Genomic DNA, 23,275 nt, shown 5'->3' on the forward strand with positions numbered 1-23,275 from the left:
AATGTGTGGGGACGGAGCCTCGTGTGGTAATGTGTGGGGACGGAGCCTCGTGTGGTAATGTGTGGGGACGGAGCCTCGTGTGGTAATGTGTGGGGACGGAGCCTCGTGTGGTAATGTGTGGGGACGGAGCCTCGTGTGGTAATGTGTGGGGACGGAGCCTTGTGTGGTAATGTGTGGGGACGGAGCCTCGTGTGGTAATGTGTGGGGACGGAGCCTCGTGTGGTAATGTGTGGGGACGGAGCCTCGTGTGGTAATGTGTGGGGACGGAGCCTCGTGTGGTAATGTGTGGGGACGGAGCCTCGTGTGGTAATGTGTGGGGACGGAGCCTCGTGTGGTAATGTGTGGGGACGGAGCCTCGTGTGGTAATGTGTGAGGACGGAGCCTCCTGTGGTAATGTGTGGAGACGGAGCCTCGTGTGGTAATGTGTGGAGACGGAGCCTCGAGTGGTAATGTGTGAGGACGGAGCCTCGTGTGGTAATGTGTGAGGACGGAGCCTCGTGTGGTAATGTGTGGGGACGGAGCCTCGTGTGGTAATGTGTGGGGACGGAGCCTCGTGTGGTAATGTGTGGGGACGGAGCCTCGTGTGGTAATGTGTGGGGACGGAGCCTCGTGTGGTAATGTGTGGGGACGGAGCCTCGTGTGGTAATGTGTGGGGACGGAGCCTCGTGTGGTAATGTGTGGGGACGGAGCCTCGTGTGGTAATGTGTGGGGACGGAGCCTCGTGTGGTAATGTGTGGGGACGGAGCCTCGTGTGGTAATGTGTGGGGACGGAGCCTCGTGTGGTGATGTGTGAGGACGGAGCCTCGTGTGGTAATGTGTGGAGACAGAGCCTTGTGTGGTAATGTGTGAGGACGGAGCCTCGTGTGGTAATGTGTGGGGACAGAGCCTCCTGTGGTAATGTGGGGGGCGGGATTATGTGTGGTAATATGGTGGGGGGCGGGATTGTGTGTGGTAATGTGGTGGGGGGCAGGATTGTGTGTGGTAATATGGTGGGGGCGGGATTATGTGTGGTGATGTGGTGGGGGGCAGGATTGTGTGTGGTAATGTGGTGGGGGGCGGGATTGTGTGTGGTAATGTGGTGGGGGGCGGGATTGTGTGTGGTAATGTGGTGGGGGGCGGGATTGTGTGTGGTAATGTGGTGGGGGGCGGGATTATGTGTGGTAATGTGGTGGGGGGCGGGATTATGTGTGGTGATGTGGTGGGGGGCGGGATTATGTGTGGTGATGTGGTGGGGGGCGGGATTATGTGTGGTAATGTGGTGGGGGGCGGGATTGTGTGTGGTAATGTGGTGGGGGGCGGGATTGTGTGTGGTGATGTGGTGGGGGGCGGTATTATGTGTGGTAATGTGGTGGGGGGCGGGATTGTGTGTGGTAATGTGGTGGGGGGCAGGATTGTGTGTGGTAATGTGGTGGGGGCGTGATTATGTGTGGTGATGTGGTGGGGGGCGGGATTTTGTGTGGTAATGTGGTGGGGGGCGGGATTGTGTGTGGTAATGTGGTGGGGGCGTGATTATGTGTGGTAATGTGGTGGGGGCGGGATTATGTGTGGTGATGTGGTGGGGGCGGGATTATGTGTGGTAATGTGGTGGGGGGCAGGATTTTGTGTGGTAATGTGGTGGGGGGCGGGATTGTGTGTGGTGATGTGGTGGGGGCGTGATTATGTGTGGTGATGTGGTGGGGGCGGGATTGTGTGTGGTGATGTGGTGGGGGGCGGGATTGTGTGTGGTAATGTGGTGGGGGCGGGATTATGTGTGGTAATGTGGTGGGGGCGGGATTATGTGTGGTGATGTGGTGGGGGGCAGGATTGTGTGTGGTAATGTGTTGGGGGCGGGATTGTGTGTGGTGATGTGGTGGGGGGCGGGATTGTGTGTGGTAATGTGGTGGGGGCGGGATTATGTGTGGTGATGTGGTGGGGGGCAGGATTGTGTGTGGTAATGTGTTGGGGGGCGGGATTATGTGTGGTGATGTGGTGGGGGCGGGATTGTGTGTGGTGATGTGGTGGGGGGCGGGATTATGTGTGGTAATGTGGTGGGGGGCGGGATTGTGTGTGGTGATGTGGTGGGGGGCGGGATTATGTGTGGTGATGTGGTGGGGGCGGGATTGTGTGTGGTGATGTGGTGGGGGGCGGGATTGTGTGTGGTAATGTGGTGGGGGCGGGATTGTGTGGTGATGTGGTGGGGGGCAGGATTGTATGTGGTAATGTGTTGGGGGGCGGGATTATGTGTGGTGATGTGGTGGGGGGCGGGATTGTGTGTGGTAATGTGTTGGGGGGCGGGATTATGTGTGGTGATGTGGTGGGGGCAGGATTATGTGTGGTAATGTGGTGGGGGTGGGATTATGTGTGGTGATGTGGTGGGGGGCAGGATTGTATGTGGTAATGTGTTGGGGGGCGGGATTATGTGTGGTGATGTGGTGGGGGGCGGGACTGTGTGTGGTGATGTGGTGGGGGGCGGGATTGTGTGTGGTGATGAGGTGGGGTCGGGATTCTGTGTGGTGATGAGGTGGGGGGCGGAGCTACTGTGCAGGGGGCGGGATTAGCGAGTAATCACGATGCCTCATATATATATAGATGAAGGCAGTCATTTAAAATTACAACTCGTCCTGCAAAAAAACACAACCATAAAAGGGGCCCTCGTACAGCTAAGGCGAAAAGGGGAAAGCTTATAAAAAAAAATAAAAAGGCTAACATGTAAAATCACCCGATTATGAATATGTTATTCTCTCTCAGTAAGTTATATGCAATGGATCTTTGGATGTTTGACCCCCACAGATTCTGAGAATGAAGGGGCACACCGGTCGGGTCCCCACCACAGTTTTCCTGGGGTTATTAGATTTCCCCGTGTGACCGGAACCATAAACTGCAGGGGAGGAAGCAATACAGTAGCGCTTCGGCCTCCAGGTTTTCAGGCTCAGTGACTGTCACATAGGTCCTACCACAGGAAGCAGTGAAGGGGTGTTGAGACTTAGCAGTACCGTTTATGGCCACTACACAATGTGCGGCGCTGTGGCACTTCAGGTGGGCTGCAATGCCTTCAATCAGCTGATCGGTGGACGTGCTTGGAGCAGCGCCCGCCACAATGTGAAGTCATGTGACCCTTTGTGAGGATAAGTCATGATATTACAGACCTGGAAAACTCTAGGAAATTGAATACTACTAGGATCTGCCATCCTTTATAAAGACAGGAAACCTCCTGTAAACGCCAACAAGTCTCATGCAGCTTCCTAAATGCAGAGGTGAGAAGTGCAGGCCCTAGCAGGGACGGATTATGCCCTCGAGGTGCGCTGTGGATGAAGATTTCTTGTCTTAGGACACAAACGACTGCAAAACCGTCCGCAGCTCATCCAGCCGCAGAATTACCACATTCACACATGGATAATGGAAGAGTAAGGCTACTTTCAGACATAGCGCATTTTTGAGCGCTATTTTGCGGGCGCTTTTCAAAAATGCGCAATGTCATTTTCGTCTGCCGGCAAAGTGAATGAGAAATTCACTTTGCCGTTCAGACACACCGCAAAAAAACGCGGCGCTTTTGTCTGCAAACACGCCGGCGTAAAAAGAATTGACATGTCAATTCTTTACGCAGCGGCGTGTCTGCGTATCCCCATAGGGCCCCATCTTACCGTCCACACACAGCGCCTTTGTCCTGGGTGTCGGCGTCTTTGTACGGAGGGGTTGACACCCAGGACCGGACGTGACGTCGGACAGGAAGAGGGAAGCCCCCGCCCCCCAGTGCCAGTGAAGCAGCATGGAGTCATTCAACAGAATGACCATAAACGTGGGGTGCTGATCGAGACGGTATGTGTGTGTGTGCGCGCGCGCGCGCGCGCGCGTGCGCGTGCGCGTGTGTGTGTGTGTGTGTGTGTGTGTGTGTGTGTGTGTGTGTGTGTGTGTGTGTGTGTGTGTGTGTGTCCCCATGTGACGCTAGTGCCTCCATTGTGCTAAGTCGCCGTATGGGACTACTACTCCCATCCGGTATTAGGATGGGAGAGTTGTCCCTGTGTCCGGCGACTTAGCACAATTGTAAAGTTACACAAAACACCTACACACAATACACATACATGACACACAGTACAGTACATACAACACATAACATAGAGTATATACTCACCAACAGCACACTTGTAGGCGAAGCCCTCGATCCTCCAGGAAAAAATCCAAAAATAATAAACCAAATTCATACTCCCTGTCCGCAGAATCCATAAAACGAGTGTCCCACGCCGATCCCCTGCTCTCCGGCGATACACTGCCAGGAGCGAAGCTCCTAGCAGTGTATCGCGTACTGTTCCGGAGTTCAATGACTCCGGCGTCTCGGTTAACAGCAGTACAGCTGCGTTGAACTTTCCCACGCAGCACTGCCGTTAAGCGAGAGTGCTGGGGTCAATGACCGCCGGTAAACTCACTCGCGCATGCGCAGTGACACACCGACAGGAACTATGGCTCCTGTCAGTGTGTTGCTGCAGCTGTGGAGAGCAGACATATCTCTGGATGTGTCTGTTCTCCATGGAAAATCTTGATACGTGGCACTTAAATACGTGGCACTTATACGTGATACGTGTCACTTAAATACGTGGCACTGAAATACGTGATACGTGGCACTTTGATACGTGGCACGTGTCACTTAAATACGTGGCACGTGGCACTGAAATATGTGGCACGTGGCACTTTGATACGTGGCACGTGGCACTGAAATACGTGGCACGTGGCCCTGAAATACGTGGCACGTGGCACTGAAATATGTGGCACTTTGATACGTGGCACTTTGATACGTGGCACGTGTCACTTAAATACGTGGCACGTGGCACTGAAATATGTGGCACGTGGCACTTTGATACGTGGCACGTGGCACTGAAATACGTGGCACGTGGCCCTGAAATACGTGGCACGTGGCGCTGAAATATGTGGCACTTTGATACGTGGCACTTTGATACGTGGCACGTGGCACTTAAATATGTGGCACGTGGCACTTTGATACGTGGCACGTGGCACTTTGATACGTGGCACGTGGCACTGAAATATGTGGCACGTGGCACTTTGATACGTGGCACGTGGCACTTTGATACGTGGCACTGAAATACGTAGCACGTGGCCCTGAAATACGTGGCACGTGGCACTGAAATATGTGGCACGTGGCACTTTGATACGTGGCACGTGGCACTTTGATACGTGGCACTGAAATACGTGGCACGTGGCCCTGAAATACGTGGCACGTGGCACTGAAATATGTGGCACGTGGCACTGAAATATGTGGCACGTGGCACTTAAATACTTGGCACGTGGCACCGAAATACATGATCCGTGGCACTTAGATACGCAACTTGCTGCGTTCTCTGCGCCCTGCGTTGAATCCCTATTTATTTCCAATTTAGTTTTAAACCTAGCAAAATATTTATTAAAAAAAACGCTCTTCACCGGATTTTCTGTCCCCTGTGCGTGTGTGTCCCCTGTGCGTGTGTGTCCCGTATGCGTGTGAAGGTAATAACAAGCAGTTGGGGTTGTCATTCCTCAGCAGCCTGTGTTACTTTTTCTGCCTCTATCAAGTTTGTCAAATTTTGTGTGTATAACTAGTAGTTAATGTTTTACCTTTTTTAGGTTCAAAACTTCCCATGTCTTTGGGATAAGGGGTGCCGGGAGTTTTCCAACAAATATACAAAAACTGCTTCCTGGCACAAGGTCTGTGTCACCCTCTATCCCCTGTACGAGTCATACACAAAGGAGCGGCAAAAAGAAATTGGTAAATATTTTCCATTTTGGAGGAGTATTTTTGAATTTCTTGTCTGTATGTAGTTGAATAGTATATTAATAGGTTCAATTTTTCACTTTTTAGTTTCAGCCTTGAGAACCCGCTGGAGGTCGGTGAGGGACAGATTTACACGGTCACGGTCAGAAGCACCAAGTGGCCCTGCGGCACCTGCTTCTCAAGGGCGTTTTGAACAGGAACTCCAATTTTTAAGCGGCAGTCTACATTACCGACCGTAAGTATCAGTAACGTCTTTAATTTTGAATAGAAAATAAAATGTATTAAAACTATTGTTTTGATGTTTCTCTTTACAGAACCATAGGCAATGTCCAGCCGATGACCGAAATCCCGGCCACAGCAACAACTCCAGTGTATGAACATGCTTCACAGCCTGCTACCAGCTCTCTTCCAAATGAGCCAAGGCCTGACCCTTCTACCCAAAATGATGATCTGCCCCTCTCCGAGACTAGTTCATTGGCATCGCCGCCGCCACCACCGCCACCAACACCACCTCCACCTCCAGCCTCAACACAGAGGAAGAGGAAAAGAGGCTCTTCAAAGGAGGATGAGGAGACGGCTGCCTTGGCAAGGGCAATTTCTCTAATTGATCGCCAACCTGAAGAGGATCAATTCTCAGCATATGGAACCACTCTAGCTTCCAGAATGCGTACTCTGTCCCCCGAGGTCCAGGACTCCTGCATGACGTATATTTCAATGGCGGTGACATGTTTTAAGAAGTATCCGCATATAAATCCAACCTTTGAAGAAATGGTTTGTTCACTAAACCACATCTGGCATCCACCGACGCCGACTCCTCTTGCACCTGCAGCAGCATTCAATAGACCTCTGCCATCTGCTCCAAGTGCTTCTGCAGGTGCACCAACATCCAGAGTAGTAGCCCAGTCTGAAGAACACCATCCAGACTGGAGCTACTACTCATATTCACAAAGCCTATATGAGGACCAGTAGGCATAATGTTGCTTTTCATGTTTAAAACGCCATGATGTCCAAGTCCACTCCTCAGTTTCCGCCAAGAGGGCATGTTTCCAGCTCTGATAAGTGTTGCGCAAGTGCCGAATGACTCACCGTCAGTGGTGACGAGGAAAGGGCCTTGCGCAATACTAATGAAAGCTGGAAGCATGCCCTCCTGGCGGCAATTAATGAGTGGACTTGGACATCCACAGGTTTATAATCCCATTTTGGGGATGTTTACAGTGTTTACGTGTGGAATTTTGTTAATAACAAAAAAAAACAACAAATCATTCTATTCTCAATTTTATTAGAAAAGTTTTTCAATTTTGACAGTTACTACAAATAAATATTTGAACTTTTAACTATGATGTAGTCTGCTTCTTTGATTTGTCGACCATGGCAAAAAATACACATTACATAACACCCACTTGCCATGAATAGAGGACACCCCCTAGAAATCAGATATACTACGAGGGGAACTGCTGAATAGAAGGCACTCTACACTCACCGGCCACTTTATTAGGTACACCTGTCCAACTTCTTGTTAACACTTAATTTCTAATCAGCCAATCACATGGTGGCAACTCAGTGCATTTAGGCATGTAGACATGGTCAAGACAATCTCCTGCAGTTCAAACCGAGCATCAGTATGGGGAAGAAAGGTGATTTGAGTGCCTTTGAACGTGGCATGGTTGTTGGTGCCAGAAGGGCTGGTCTGAGTATTTCAGAAACTGCTGATCTACTGGGATTTTCACGCACAACCATCTCTAGGGTTTACAGAGAATGGCCCGAAAAAGAAAAAAAATCCAGTGAGCGGCAGTTCTGTGGGCGGAAATGCCTTGTTGATGCCAGAGGTCAGAGGAGAATGGGCAGACTGGTTCGAGCTGATAGAAAGGCAACAGTGACTCAAATCGCCACCCGTTACAACCAAGGTAGGCCTAAGAGCATCTCTGAACGCACAGTGCGTCGAACTTTGAGGCAGATGGGCTACAGCAGCAGAAGACCACACCGGGTACCACTCCTTTCAGCTAAGAACAGGAAACTGAGGCTACAATTTGTACAAGCTCATCGAAATTGGACAGTAGAAGATTGGAAAAACGTTGCTTGGTCTGATGAGTCTCGATTTCTGCTGCGACATTCGGATGGTAGGGTCAGAATTTGGCGTAAACAACATGAAAGCATGGATCCATCCTGCCTTGTATGGAGCATCTTTGGGATGTGCAGCCGACAAATCTGCGGCAACTGTGTGATGCCATCATGCCAATATGGACCAAAATCTCTGAGGAATGCTTCCAGCACCTTGTTGAATCTATGCCACGAAGAATTGAGGCAGTTCTGAAGGCAAAAGGGGGTCCAGCCCGTTACTAGCATGGTGTACCTAATAAAGTGGCCGGTGAGTGTATATCTATGGTAGAAGAACTCACAGGAGTGTCAGGAATAACGTACAGCAAACAATGTGGAGTACCGGAAAACTCCAGTGTTAACTCCAGTGTGTATTGTATTCTGAGTCATAAAGACAGGAAATGACCTCAATGACTCTTTTTTTTCCCCCTTTTTTTTTTTTTCAAACAAACTTTAATTTCAGTACACAATGCTGAAAAAAACGCAGCAGCAAAAAACGCAGTGTGTGAAAGCAGCTGCGTTTTTTGCCTGCGTAAAAAAACGCAGGTAAAGCAGCAGCAAAATACGCGCGCGTAAAAATACGCAGCAAATATGCTGTGTGTGAAAGTAGCCTAAGACAAATACTGAGGAAAGACCCCAGAGATAAGGGGCCAACATGCGATTTTCTTTGGTGCCATATTTTGCCATAAATCCGCCTCTTGGATTTGTCTTTTTCCCCTTAATATCGGATCATTGCTCCAAATATCTGAAATCTAAATCCATCGTTGACATCAGGAGGGTTCAGGGTCGCGGCTGCCACCTCCCCCACAGACGGGGCACATACATCTGTTGTGGTATGGGTGTATGGTGGGAAAGAGCGGGGGCAGGGCAGATCAACTGCTGACCCCAAACTTCAGCGTCCCAGCTGCCACCCCCAGCAGCCATATGCCGGCTCACCTCCTCCCTGAGGTACGGTGGAAGATACAGACCCTAGGATGCTGCGGGTAGACGCACACCGGACAGGAACGCCGCCCAATCTTCCTCCACATTTACACCGCAGAAAACAATGGATGCGATGGTAACAAGTCTTCTCCGCAGTGTTCATCTGCAGGAAATAGCGCAGATTTGTGGATTTTGCTTACTTTAAATCCAGACTAAAATCCGCAGCAAACACAGAGCAGAGGGACCCTCGTCTGCAAAACCCACCAACCAAGAAGGGCGAGATTGTTTCCCGGCAGAACTGGTAGAACTCTGCCCAGCAAGACAAGGTGAAAATTGGGCGCACCACCACCGTCTGCCCGCAGGGAGCGCAGCGCACCACACCACCACCGTCTGCCCGCAGGGAGGGCAGGGCACCACCACCGTCTGCCCGCAGGGAGGGCAGGGCACCACCACCGTCTGCCCGCAGGGAGCGCAGCGCACCACCACCGTCTGCCCGCAGGGAGCGCAGCGCACCACCACCGTCTGCCCGCAGGGAGCGCAGCGCACCACCACCGTCTGCCCGCAGGGAGCGCAGCGCACCACCACCGTCTGCCCGCAGGGAGCGCAGCGCACCACCACCGTCTGCCCGCAGGGAGCGCAGCGCACCACCACCGTCTGCCCGCAGGGAGCGCAGCGCACCACCACCGTCTGCCCGCAGGGAGCGCAGCGCACCACCACCGTCTGCCCGCAGGGAGCGCAGCGCACCACCACCGTCTGCCCGCAGGGAGCGCAGCGCACCACCACCGTCTGCCCGCAGGGAGCGCAGCGCACCACCACCGTCTGCCCGCAGGGAGCGCAGCGCACCACCACCGTCTGCCCGCAGGGAGCGCAGCGCACCACCACCGTCTGCCCGCAGGGAGCGCAGCGCACCACCACCGTCTGCCTGCAGGGAGCGCAGCGCACCACCAGTGACAGGACACACAGACCTGAATGGCAATGCCAGCTACAACCCATCACGTAGAACCGAAGTCTCTAAAAGGGGAAGTAGCATCCAACAAGCTACAGTTATAAGGGTGTATTGTGTCCTGGGGATGAGTGCACATGGAGAATAACCAGGCCCACGCACCCATATGACGACGAAGCAGGAGAATCTGCAATGGCATCGGTGCCGGCACATCCCCCGGATACACAGCAGCCGAGAGAAGCCGCCTGACCCATGCCAGCTGTGGGCATGACTGACAGCTGAAGGATAGGGGGGTCGGCTGCCATCTGCCGCCCTCCTCCCCACACGAGGTCACAGGCGGCTGCACCTTGTAGTTGGGCCTGTGCCGTGACCCATTTTTAGCCGCCCGCCCCCTCCCTGCCGGGTAATTACAGGGCCTGGGCACTTTGAAGCAGACAATGTATTTAGCCACGCAGCGCCCGACGGGTAATTACAGGGGTCCTGACACGCGTCTATTGTGCCGGGGTACAACGATTGTTATATGGGTGACAAGTAACAGACGCCATCGCAGCCCGCACAGGCTGTGACACTCAGGGGTCCTGGAAAGGCTGGGGGACCCCCAAAGCATGCTGCAAGCTCCGGCAGGGGTGGCCTCTGAGTGACGTATAACGGGCTGACACTCAGGGGGTCCTGGAAAGGCTGGGGGACCCCCAAAGCATGCTGCAAGCTCCGGCAGGGGTGGCCTCTGAGTGACGTATAACGGGCTAACACTCAGGGGGTCCTGGAAAGGCTGGGGGACCCCCAAAGCACGCTGTAAGTTCTGGTAGGGGCATCCTCAGGGCGACGTACAACGGGCTGACACTTAGGGGTCCTGGAAAGGCTGGGGGACCTCCAAAGCACGCTGCAAGCTCTGGTAGGGGCATCCTCAGGGCGACGTACAACGGGCTGACACTCAGGGGTCCTGGAAAGGCTGGGAGACCCCCAAAGCATGCTGCAAGCTCCGGCAGGGGCATCCTCTGGGTGATGTATATATAACGGGCTCGTTATTGGGAAATGTCTGAATTCCTCCGTTATCAGTTCTCGTCCTTGGTTCTCATGAGTCACAGGGAAAACAACAGATTTCCAGGAGTAACACTGGAGGGTCGTGAAGTGGTCACGGCGTAACAGTCCTCCACATGGACCCAGCCATAATATGGGTACAAAGACCCCCACCACCATACATTTTAGGCTGACCATCTGATTTTACGGTTTCTTAAAGGGGCATTCTCATACTACCCATGTAGCACTGATGGGGCGGATATGTCATAAATGCCTGTAGGGTGGGAGTCGCACCCCCGGGACCCTGGTTTCTAGTCTAATATCTCCAGTGACTCCAGTTTCAGAGGTGGGGCCCCCATATCAGTCATTTATGGAATATGTTTGAAAAGTGAATACCCATTTAATACCATCTGTATCTGGGAAAGCTGGGTGAAGACCACTATGTATTACAGGTGCTGAGTGGTAAGTTGCCCGACTTTCCATGACCCCAAACAAATTGAATAGGCCAACCAAGAGTGAAGGAAGCAGATGCACATCACCCAGCTTTCCCGGAATCAGATAAAACTGATAATAATACAGGCAGATACTAATACTTTCCACCACCTCCGATGAGACTGAGCGTGGAGCCAGACAATGGCGCAGTGTTCCCGCAGCACGTGAAGCCTCCCCTGGCTGTGAGCGGTGGAGGTGCGGACACAGAGCGGCTTTGTCCTGAGCAGCCGAGGCCAATAATACCATGAAGGTTGTGCGTGATGTAAAGGGGGCGATAAGCGGTGGAGGAGAAGATAAGCGGCACTGATCACAGAACCTTCTGCCTGCGGGGGATGACAACTTTAATCCCCAGATTCTGCAATCTGTAAAACCACTAATTTTCGGAGTAAAAGTTTGGATTTTAGGCATTTTTAAGATTACACCGTTTCCACTCTATTAGTTTTTTCAATCCTCCACATTTTTTGGGTCACTCAACTGCATGGGTGTAAACTTTAATATCTGGATATTCTCAGCAAATTCATCAAGCGAGCCTGAAACGGCTGATAACAGGGAACAACAGCTTGTGTCTCAGAAAGCCCAAGTAACGTTACCGCTCGGGTGGCTTATCTTCAGCCGGACTGGAAGTGGTGAAATCCCACATGCCTCATTCTCATCTAGCAATTGTCATGGAAAAAGCAGGGAGGACGCAGGCCCACAGGCACGGACGCGGGCCCACAGGCACGGACGCGGGCCCACAGGCACGGACGCGGGATCACAGGCACGGACGCGGGATCACAGGCACGGACGCGGGCCCACAGGCACGGACGCGGGCCCACAGGCACAGACGCGGGCCCACAGGCACGGACGCGGGATCACAGGCACGGACAGTCAGCCTGACCTGCCAAGCAATCTGCAGGAGAGGGGAGGAAACGCATGCTTCCATTCACTGACAGCAAGCAGACATCTTGATATAGGTGAAAGTGGGAAAAACAAACTGAAGTAAATAGAGGATTCCGGTCACTACTACACAACATTCAGAATGGAAATCAATCAGCTGTTTAGAAAGTTTTACAGGTGAAACTTTTGATGCCCCCGACTGGCACCTCCACAGCAGAGCGCACTGCTGCCACCGACAGGCACCTCCACGGCAGAGTGCACTGCTGCCCCCAACTGGCACCTCCACGGCAGTATGCACTGCTGCCCCTGACTGGAACCACCACAGCAGAGAACACTTCTGCCCCCAGGTAGGCACCTCCACAGCAGAGCGCACTGCTGCCCCCGACAAGCACCTCCACAGCAGAGCGCACTGCTGCCCCCTGACAACCACGTCCATTGCTGCCCCCAACAGGCACTTCCATGGCAGGGCGACCCCTGCCCTGCCTAGCACCTCCAAGGCAAAGAGCACTCTTGCCCCCGACAGGTACAGCCAGCTTACAGTCAGCTATCAGAAGGCTAATTAATGGGGTAACACATATCAGCATGGAGCAGTGCTTACCATTGTGCCAACAGTATGGCACAGACCCACAACAATGAGCGACGGAGACCGCATACAGGGACATGCGACACATGAACATGGAGGCAGCCTGACCTGTGCTCCTGACCCATAGGACCACAGGAAATTCGCTGACCGCCATTATGGCCACACCACACCGAGCGTCGGCTGCCGCTTACCTGCTGGTAGAAGAAGTTCAGCGTGGGCTTGTCCTCAGTGAACTGGTTCACAAACCCTTTGGGCAAATAACGAATCCTCAGCTCGTACCTGGGAAAGAGACGAGAGATAAGTGACCCGGACATGGAGGCGACCGCCGATCACAAAGGTGCGAGGGGAGGGCGGCCACATTGCCCCAATACTTCACTAACTTTATAAAGAAACACAACTGTAGCATAGTAAGAAGTTCTGAGACTTGATCACAGACGTAATATTGACCATTTCCACATCTCTGCTTTCTGGCAACTAAATTATTACATCCAGAGGTTGCAGAACTAATGCTCCTCACAGCAGAGGGTCTGTTACAACAACATCACCTGCTACACAATGTCACAAGCACAAATCTCCTCCCTGATCATCTGCTACAATGTATCAGTGCAGGAAACAGGGGGTTCTGAGGCTTCTCCACTACGGCTGCTATTGGGGTCTGCTTCCCCCCAGAAGGAAACAGATTGTAATGATCCGGGGACATCACAATCTCAGATCATCCCCAGAAGAACGTGACAGAAATTGGGCTCACACGCCAATTCCGGGACCCTCTATGCTTCCCCAGTTTAGGAGGTCTCACAATGACCCTTACAGCCGGAGGTCGAATAAGCTGAAGTGTCGCCACAAAAAGGCAACCGAGAAGTGTCAGATGGGACCGGAGCGCTCACTTACTTCCATTCTTCCGGTGGGTGGGACTGCTCATATTTCTCTCTGACGTGAGACACCCCCATGTCCGGGTGCAGCCAGTGGACCTCCTCGGAGAGCAGGTGACTCAGGCGCAATCCATACGAGGAGACACATTTTACTTTGTGACTGTCCACAATCTTCTGAATGATTCCCTACACAAAAAAATAAATCAGAAAATACTCATTAATATAAATCTGCGCACCACTCGGCACAACAAACGCATGAAAAAAGTCACCACTGTACTGCTTCTGAGCTACCTCCTGTGTTATCCTCTAGAGCTGCACTCACTATTCTGCTGGTGCAGTCACTGTGTACATACATTACATTACTGATCCTGAGTTACATCCTGCATTATACCCCAGAGCTGCACTCACTATTCTGCTGGTGCAGTCACTGTGTACATACATTACATTACTGATCCTGAGTTACATCCTGCATTATACCCCAGAGCTGCGCTCACTATTCTTCTGGTGCAGTCACTGTGTACATACATTACTGATCCTGAGTTACACCCTGTATTATACTCCAGAGCTGCACTGAATATTCTGCTGGTGCAGTCACTGTGTACAAACATTACTGATCCTGAGTAACATCCTGTATTATACTCCAGAGCTGCACTCACTATTCTGCTGGTGCAGTCGCTGTGTACATACATTACATTACTGATCCGGAGTTACACCCTGTATTATACTCCAGAGCTGCACTCACTATTCTGCTGGTGCAGTCACTGTGTACATACATTACATTACTGATCCTGAGTTACATCCTGTATTATACCCCAGAGCTGCGCTCACTATTCTGCTGGTGCAGTCACTGTGTACATACATTACATTACTGATCCTGAGTTACATCCAGTATTATACCCCAGAGCTGCACTCACTATTCTGCTGGTGCAGTCACTGTGTACATACATTACATTACTGATCCAGAGTTACATCCTGTATTATACCCCAGAGCTGCGCTCACTATTCTGCTGGTGCAGTCACTATGTACATACATTACATTACTGGTCCTGAGTTACATCCTGTATTATACCCCAGAGCTGCACTCACTATTCTGCTGGTGCAGTCACTGTGTACATACATTACATTACTGATCCTGAGTTACATCCTGTATTATACCCCAGAGCTGCACTCACTATTTTGCTGGTACAGTCACTGTGTACATACATTACGTTATCAGTACCACATGTGCACAATGACCCAATCGGTAGATTCTCACCCATCCCTTGTAGATTGTGAGCCTTCGCGGGCAGGGTCCTCTCTCCTTCTGTACCAGTTGTGACTTGTATTGTTTAAGATTATTGTACTTGGTTTTATTATGTATACCCCTCCTCACTTGTAAAGCGCCATGGAATAAATGGCGCTATAACAATAAATAATAATAAATAAATAGTGAGCGCAGCTCTGGAGTATAATGCAGGATTACTGTAGGTGGACGTGGCCTTTATATGTGAATATAGACCTTATAATATCCATTACACTGAAGAGATCAGATTCAAGATGAGCAGATTTTGGTGACAATTGATTTTGGGAAAATAACAGCTTGCACACATAGCTCTTCGTGCCGTAGTCCCGCTGCTCGTAGTTCAATCCTCCAGACCATCCTGCCGCCTGTATGTAGCAGAGCCCGGCGAGCGCAGACGTCAGTTTTCATTGGAAAGTGGACAGAATAAACGTGAAAAGAATTTGAGGTTGAAGAACGACAAGACACAAGAGGGGTCCGGCAGCCGGGGGTGAGGCTTAGTGCCCAACAGCTGACGGGGGAGGTCAGCAGACTATTGGGGTCTTTCCGTTTGTAAGATTTTATCACAATTGATTAAAACTACAAAAGCATCGTCAAGTAATGAGGTGACAATGACACAGCAAAAGGTCGTCCCACAAGCCCCAGACCTTAAGGAATTAAAGCAAAATATTTTTAAAGTTAAGTCCTGAGCTGTAATCACAATTCTGCTGCAAAATAAGATTTCTACATTTGTAGGGGTTATCCACGTGCCCAGAAGGGGGGACAGTTATTAACTACACGCTCGCCATCATCATTGTATGGACAAGGAAATCTCTCGTGGTCCCGCCATTCAAACTCGACATCCTAACATCAGTCACATGACCACTGCAGCCAATCACATTCCAAACATACAAAGGTGGTCTCATATCGCGCTGCTCTTTTTGCAGCTTTGACTGTGAAAGGAGGAAATTAAGAAGAAACATGTAAGCTGCGCGTACCCGGACATCGGTGGCGTCCCCGTGCCGGATATTGCTGGCCCACGTTGCCGGTTCGCTGTTCGTCTCGAAGTAATGGAAGACTTTTAGGACTCTCTCGATGGTCCCCGGCGATCGCTCCATGCCGGCGCTCAGACGGGACTTGGCGTTGGAGCTCGGTGTGTGGTTCAGGTTCGGGTCCAGGTAAGCCGCCGCCATGCTCTTGCTGGATGCTAAGTGTCGGTCATATTCTGCAAGTAAAAAACGAAGGGTTAAAACCAGTGGCAGCTGTGTAAGGAGGGTCCTGTAATACACAGTGTGGCAAAGAACGGGTTAAATGTACAGAGTTTAGACGACCTTGCTTGGAGCCTCATATCTCCCGACACGAGAAGCTCTTGGGGGGAAATCGCCCTTGAGACGCGGGGGGATTATTATGTCCCGGGAACTTATACAGCGACGGCCTGCGACTGAGGAATTAAAGGGTCCCGCATGCACAGCAGCGAACTTGGCACAGGGAGTCATTCAATCTCCAAAACACAAAAGTCTGCACCGATACATTGCAACAAAATAAATCAACATCTGAATGTAAAGCGAAACTTCTATTTCCATAGTTTGTTTTTACAAGAAGTATCCAAAAATATCAAACACTTTGGCAGTTTACTGTTTATTAAAATTTGCAACCGTTCTGGAGATAATAATACTTTTGTTTGGTTTACTAAATTGTTGCCTTGGAGACCGACCACCACTATTGTCGCGCTTGTAAACGCTGCACTTGTTCTGCTGTCTAGCAGTGGTGGCCGCTCTCCAAAGCAACGAGATAAGTGTTACTATATCAAGAACAGCTAAACATTTTAACAAGCAGTAAATTGCAAAATTGCTTGTATTTGCAAGCACTATCCAACAGTAGCAAATCTATACAGATGGGAATAACCCCTTTAAATGTGTCTATTCACTGACAGCTAGCTGAGCTTTTAAAATAGCCTTTATTATGTGATCCTGCAGAGAAAAAACATACACAGCACGCCGTGTAAACCAGGGCCTGAAGGGGGCGTACGCCGAGGGTCTTCACGGTGCACGCACTGGGTGCGGATTGGTTCAGACCTCTATTTTCGATATTTCTTGCTTTAAGTCCAAGAACAAAAACAGATTTTCTATTCTAATCAGCGGTAACACGGCCCGCGTGTGCCAAGGATTACGCCTTTAATCTGGGGTCCTAAATCCCCCCTGCCATCTGGAGGTCCGGCCTGTGCAGATTCACACACTGCAGGCACCATGATAAGGCGAGGCGTAAGAAGCCCACTGTCACACACATTGCGCTGCCACATCAGGACCCTCCGGGATCGATGGTGGGCCAGCAGAACCAGGAGGGGGTCAGGGGGCTACAACCATGCTAAAAAAGCTCAAGTATGGAAGCAGCCTGATATGGAAGGCTAGTGTTCTCTGTTATCAGACAGTGAGAGAATTTTACAAACCCTGGAAAAGGCATTAAAAATGTGGAGGAAAAAGCAAAACCATGTAGATGCTTCCCGACACACTATCCTGGAAGACCCCCAAGATTTACAGCTACTTCATGGCATGGCAGCCATTCTGACCCCTGTAAACACAGCATAAAGGGGTCCTCCTGTTTACACACACAGATCATCATCTCATCGTATGAGAAGTTGGGCATTTTCTTATTAAATTTTGCTTTTTCTTTTATTTTCCCAGGATCTCTGCTTGCTGTCAGCAAATGATGAAGTCTAGAACAGCTGATGTGTTACTATGATTGTAGCCGGAACTTAAAGGGATTGTCCTGTAAGTAATACATTACAGGGAGTGAAGGTGTGAACCGTAGGGGGCGATCACGAGAACGGGGGTCATATAGTTCACTGAGCCAGTATAGGAGCTGTGGTCGCACCTGCCCACTTCTGCTTCCATTACACTTTGGATTTGTGGGGGTCCCAGTGGACAGACCCCCAGCGATCCTACATCTATCTCATGGGTAGGTGACACCCATAGTAGCTATTGGGACATTTGGGGTCTGACAGCTGTGACTACCGCTGGACGCTGTGCCCCTTTATACTAAGCTTGAGTTAACCCCATGTCTCCAGATTGTAGTTGAGCTTGGGCATGAAGGGTAACGCTCGTCGGAGAAGCCCCCTAATGACCCCAGAACGTCTCATGCCCCCTGCTCTTCGCCCGACTGATCACTCATTTTCTGCCTGCAGGTGACGGCAGCGTCCTAGTTTGTGCCCCTCCATTCTCCGGCTGCCGATCTGCGCAGGGGCAATGACTTTAGACTGAATATAACAATTAGGCGCTGTCCACCGAGAGAAGCAGGGGGAGAGGACGGCTTCATTATCCTGCCATGCTGCGCCGCTGTTATGGGGACTGACCTACTTCTGGAGATATTCGCTCACTTCCCGCGACACTTCCTATAGCACCAGCTGGAAGCAGATCTTACGGGAAACTAGTAGTAAGTGTGATAAAGTAATGACCCCCCGAACCTAAAAGGACAAGGAGAGTTCCCGAAAGATCCCATGATTTGGGGGCAAGTACACACTCAGGGGTACATAAGGGGCAGGAGACAACATGGATGGATGATTCTCACCATCACCATCTGCTGAGGACCCTTATCCCGGATACTCTGTGTCACAAAAGTGCCAGCAGCTTCCACTACTTAACACTCCTCCCCTGAAACACTCTGTGCCGCTGGTGGAATCTGCACCTTCCACAATGTACCCTCCTATAGGATCAGCACACTCCTCTCCTGAAACACTCTGTGCTGCTGGGGGAATATGCTCCTCCCACAATGTACCCTCCTATAGGATCAGAACACTCCTCTCCTGAAACACTCTGTGCTGCTGGTGGAATCTGCACCTTCCACAATGTACCCTCCTATAGGATCAGCACACTCCTCTCCTGAAACACTCTGTGCTGCTGGTGGAATCTGCACCTTCCACAATGTACCCTCCTATAGGATCAGCACACTCCTCTCCTGAAACACTCTGTGCTGCTGCTGGAATCTGCACCTTCCACAATGTACCCTCCTATAGGATCAGCACACTCCTCTCCTGAAACACTCTGTGCTGCTGGGGGAATCTGCACCTTCCACAATGTACCCTCCTATAGGATCAGCACACTCCTCCCCTGAAACACTCTGTGCTGCTGGTGGAATCTGCACCTTCCACAATGTACCCTCCTATAGGATCAGCACACTCCTCCCCTGAAACACTCTGTGCTGCTGGTGGAATCTGCACCTCCCACAATGTATCCTCCTATAGGATCAGCACACTCCTCTCCTGAAACACTCTGTGCTGCTGGAGGAATCTGCACCTTCCACAATGTACCCTCCTATAGGATCAGCACACTCCTCTCCTGAAACACTCTGTGCTGCTGGTGGAATCTGCACCTTCCACAATGTACCCTCCTATAGGATCAGCACACTCCTCTCCTGAAACACTCTGTGCTGCTGGTGGAATCTGCACCTTCCACAATGTACCCTCCTATAGGATCAGCACACTCCTCTCCTGAAACACTCTGTGCTGCTGGGGGAATCTGCACCTTCCACAATGTACCCTCCTATAGGATCAGTGCACTCCTCTCCTGAAACACTCTGTGCTGCTGGTGGAATCTGCACCTTCCACAATGTACCCTCCTATAGGATCAGCGCACTCCTCTCCTGAAACACTCTGTGCTGCTGGTGGAATCTGCACCTTCCACAATGTACCCTCCTATAGGATCAGCGCACTCCTCTCCTGAAACACTCTGTGCTGCTGGAGGAATCTGCACCTCCCACAATGTATCCTCCTATAGGATCAGCACACTCCTCTCCTGAAACACTCTGTGCTGCTGGGGGAATCTGCACCTTCCACAATGTACCCTCCTATAGGATCAGCACACTCCTCTCCTGAAACACTCTGTGCTGCTGGTGGAATCTGCACCTTCCACAATGTCCCCTCCTATAGGATCAGCACACACCTCTCCTGAAACACTCTGTGCTGCTGGTGGAATCTGCACCTTCCACAATGTACCCTCCTATAGGATCAGCACACTCCTCTCCTGAAACACTCTGTGCTGCTGGTGGAATCTGCACCTTCCACAATGTACCCTCCTATAGGATCAGCACACTCCTCTCCTGAAACACTCTGTGCTGCTGGTGGAATCTGCACCTTCCACAATGTACCCTCCTATAGGATCAGCACACTCCTCTCCTGAAACACTCTGTGCTGCTGGTGGAATCTGCACCTTCCACAATGTACCCTCCTATAGGATCAGCACACTCCTCTCCTGAAACACTCTGTGCTGCTGGTGGAATCTGCACCTTCCACAATGTACCCTCCTATAGGATCAGCACACTCCTCTCCTGAAACACTCTGTGCTGCTGGGGGAATCTGCTCCTCCCACAATGTACCCTCTTATAGGATCAGCGCACTCCTCTCCTGAAACACTCTGTGCTGCTGGTGGAATCTGCACCTTCCACAATGTACCCTCCTATAGGATCAGCGCACTCCTCTCCTGAAACACTCTGTGCTGCTGGTGGAATCTGCACCTTCCACAATGTACCCTCCTATAGGATCAGCACACTCCTCTCCTGAAACACTCTGTGCTGCTGGTGGAATCTGCACCTTCCACAATGTACCCTCCTATAGGATCAGCACACTCCTCTCCTGAAACACTCTGTGCTGCTGGGGGAATCTGCTCCTCCCACAATGTACCCTCTTATAGGATCAGCGCACTCCTCTCCTGAAACACTCTGTGCTGCTGGTGGAATCTGCACCTTCCACAATGTACCCTCCTATAGGATCAGCACACTCCTCCCCTGAAACACTCTGTGCTGCTGGTGGAATCTGCACCTTCCACAATGTACCCTCCTATAGGATCAGCACACTCCTCTCCTGAAACACTCTGTGCTGCTGGTGGAATCTGCACCTTCCACAATGTACCCTCCTATAGGATCAGCACACTCCTCTCCTGAAACACTCTGTGCTGCTGGTGGAATCTGCACCTTCCACAATGTACCCTCCTATAGGATCAGCACACTCCTCTCCTGAAACACTCTGTGCTGCTGGTGGAATCTGCACCTTCCACAATGTACCCTCCTATAGGATCAGCACACTCCTCTCCTGAAACACTCTGTGCTGCTGGGGGAATCTGCTCCTCCCACAATGTACCCTCCTATAGGATCAGCACACTCCTCTCCTGAAACACTCTGTGCTGCTGGTGGAATCTGCACCTTCCACAATGTACCCTCCTATAGGATCAGCACACTCCTCTCCTGAAACACTCTGTGCTGCTGGTGGAATCTGCACCTTCCACAATGTACCCTCCTATAGGATCAGCACACTCCTCTCCTGAAACACTCTGTGCTGCTGGTGGAATCTGCACCTTCCACAATGTACCCTCCTATAGGATCAGCACACTCCTCTCCTGAAACACTCTGTGCTGCTGGTGGAATCTGCACCTTCCACAATGTACCCTCCTATAGGATCAGCACACTCCTCTCCTGAAACACTCTGTGCTGCTGGGGGAATCTGCACCTTCCACAATGTGCCCTCCTATAGGATCAGCACACTCCTCCCCTGAAACACTCTGTGCTGCTGGTGGAATCTGCACCTTCCACAATGTGCCCTCCTATAGGATCAGCACACTCCTCCCCTGAAACACTCTGTGCTGCTGGTGGAATCTGCACCTTCCACAATGTGCCCTCCTATAGGATCAGCACACTCCTCCCCTGAAACACTCTGTGCTGCTGGAGGAATCTGCACCTTCCACAATGTACCCTCCTATAGGATCAGCACACTCCTCCCCTGAAACACTCTGTGCTGCTGGAGGAATCTGCACCTTCCACAATGCACCCTCCTATAGGATCAGCACACTCCTCTCCTGAAACACTCTGTGCTGCTGGTGGAATCTGCACCTTCCACAATGTGCCCTCCTATAGGATCAGCACACTCCTCTCCTGAAACACTCTGTGCTGCTGGGGAAATCTGCACCTTCCACAATGTGCCCTCCTATAGGATCAGCACACTCCTCTCCTGAAACACTCTGTGCTGCTGGTGGAATCTGCACCTTCCACAATGTGCCCTCCTATAGGATCAGCACACTCCTCCCCTGAAACACTCTGTGCTGCTGGAGGAATCTGCACCTTCCACAATGCACCCTCCTATAGGATCAGCACACTCCTCTCCTGAAACACTCTGTGCTGCTGGTGGAATCTGCACCTTCCACAATGTACCCTCCTATAGGATCAGCACACTCCTCTCCTGAAACACTCTGTGCTGCTGGGGGAATCTGCACCTTCCACAATGTGCCCTCCTATAGGATCAGCACACTCCTCTCCTGAAACACTCTGTGCTGCTGGAGGAATCTGCACCTTCCACAATGTATCCTCCTATAGGATCAGCACACTCCTCTCCTGAAACACTCTGTGCTGCTGGTGGAATCTGCACCTTCCACAATGTACCCTCCTATAGGATCAGCACACTCCTCTCCTGAAACACTCTGTGCTGCTGGGGGAATCTGCTCCTCCCACAATGTACCCTCCTATAGGATCAGCACACTCCTCCCCTGAAACACTCTGTGCTGCTGGAGGAATCTGCACCTTCCACAATGTACCCTCCTATAGGATCAGCACACTCCTCCCCTGAAACACTCTGTGCTGCTGGAGGAATCTGCACCTCCCACAATGTACCCTCCTATAGGATCAGCACACTCCTCTCCTGAAACACTCTGTGCTGCTGGAGGAATCTGCACCTCCCACAATGTACCCTCCTATAGGATCAGCACACTCCTCTCCTGAAACACTCTGTGCTGCTGGAGGAATCTGCACCTCCCACAATGTACCCTCCTATAGGATCAGCACACTCCTCTCCTGAAACACTCTGTGCTGCTGGTGGAATCTGCACCTTCCACAATGTACCCTCCTATAGGATCAGCACACTCCTCTCCTGAAACACTCTGTGCTGCTGGGGGAATCTGCTCCTCCCACAATGTACCCTCCTATAGGATCAGCACACTCCTCTCCTGAAACACTCTGTGCTGCTGGTGGAATCTGCACCTTCCACAATGTGCCCTCCTATAGGATCAGCACACTCCTCTCCTGAAACACTCTGTGCTGCTGGTGGAATCTGCACCTTCCACAATGTGCCCTCCTATAGGATCAGCACACTCCTCCCCTGAAACACTCTGTGCTGCTGGAGGAATCTGCACCTTCCACAATGTACCCTCCTATAGGATCAGCACACTCCTCCCCTGAAACACTCTGTGCTGCTGGAGGAATCTGCACCTCCCACAATGTACCCTCCTATAGGATCAGCACACTCCTCTCCTGAAACACTCTGTGCTGCTGGAGGAATCTGCACCTCCCACAATGTACCCTCCTATAGGATCAGCACACTCCTCTCCTGAAACACTCTGTGCTGCTGGAGGAATCTGCACCTCCCACAATGTACCCTCCTATAGGATCAGCACACTCCTCTCCTGAAACACTCTGTGCTGCTGGTGGAATCTGCACCTTCCACAATGTACCC

General features: G+C 51.4%; 1 protein-coding gene across 20 annotated transcripts in view; it reads right to left on the reverse strand.

The window, feature by feature from the left end:
- The window catches only part of PTK2 (protein tyrosine kinase 2), a 196,438-nt gene that overhangs the window by 97,490 nt on the left and 75,673 nt on the right, over positions 1-23,275 (reverse strand). For all 20 annotated transcript variants that reach the window (XM_077271302.1, XM_077271309.1, XM_077271306.1 and 17 more), the window contains 3 exons: positions 15,789-16,015; positions 13,552-13,718; positions 12,855-12,942 (listed from right to left, as the gene is read on the reverse strand). In XM_077271302.1, coding sequence (XP_077127417.1) covers positions 12,855-12,942; positions 13,552-13,718; positions 15,789-15,983 — 450 coding nt within the window. In that variant the 5' untranslated portion in view covers positions 15,984-16,015. The remainder of the gene's footprint in view (positions 1-12,854; positions 12,943-13,551; positions 13,719-15,788; positions 16,016-23,275) is intronic.

Source organism: Ranitomeya variabilis, chromosome 6 (genome assembly GCF_051348905.1).
Source record: "Ranitomeya variabilis isolate aRanVar5 chromosome 6, aRanVar5.hap1, whole genome shotgun sequence".
NCBI lineage: Eukaryota > Metazoa > Chordata > Amphibia > Anura > Dendrobatidae > Ranitomeya > Ranitomeya variabilis.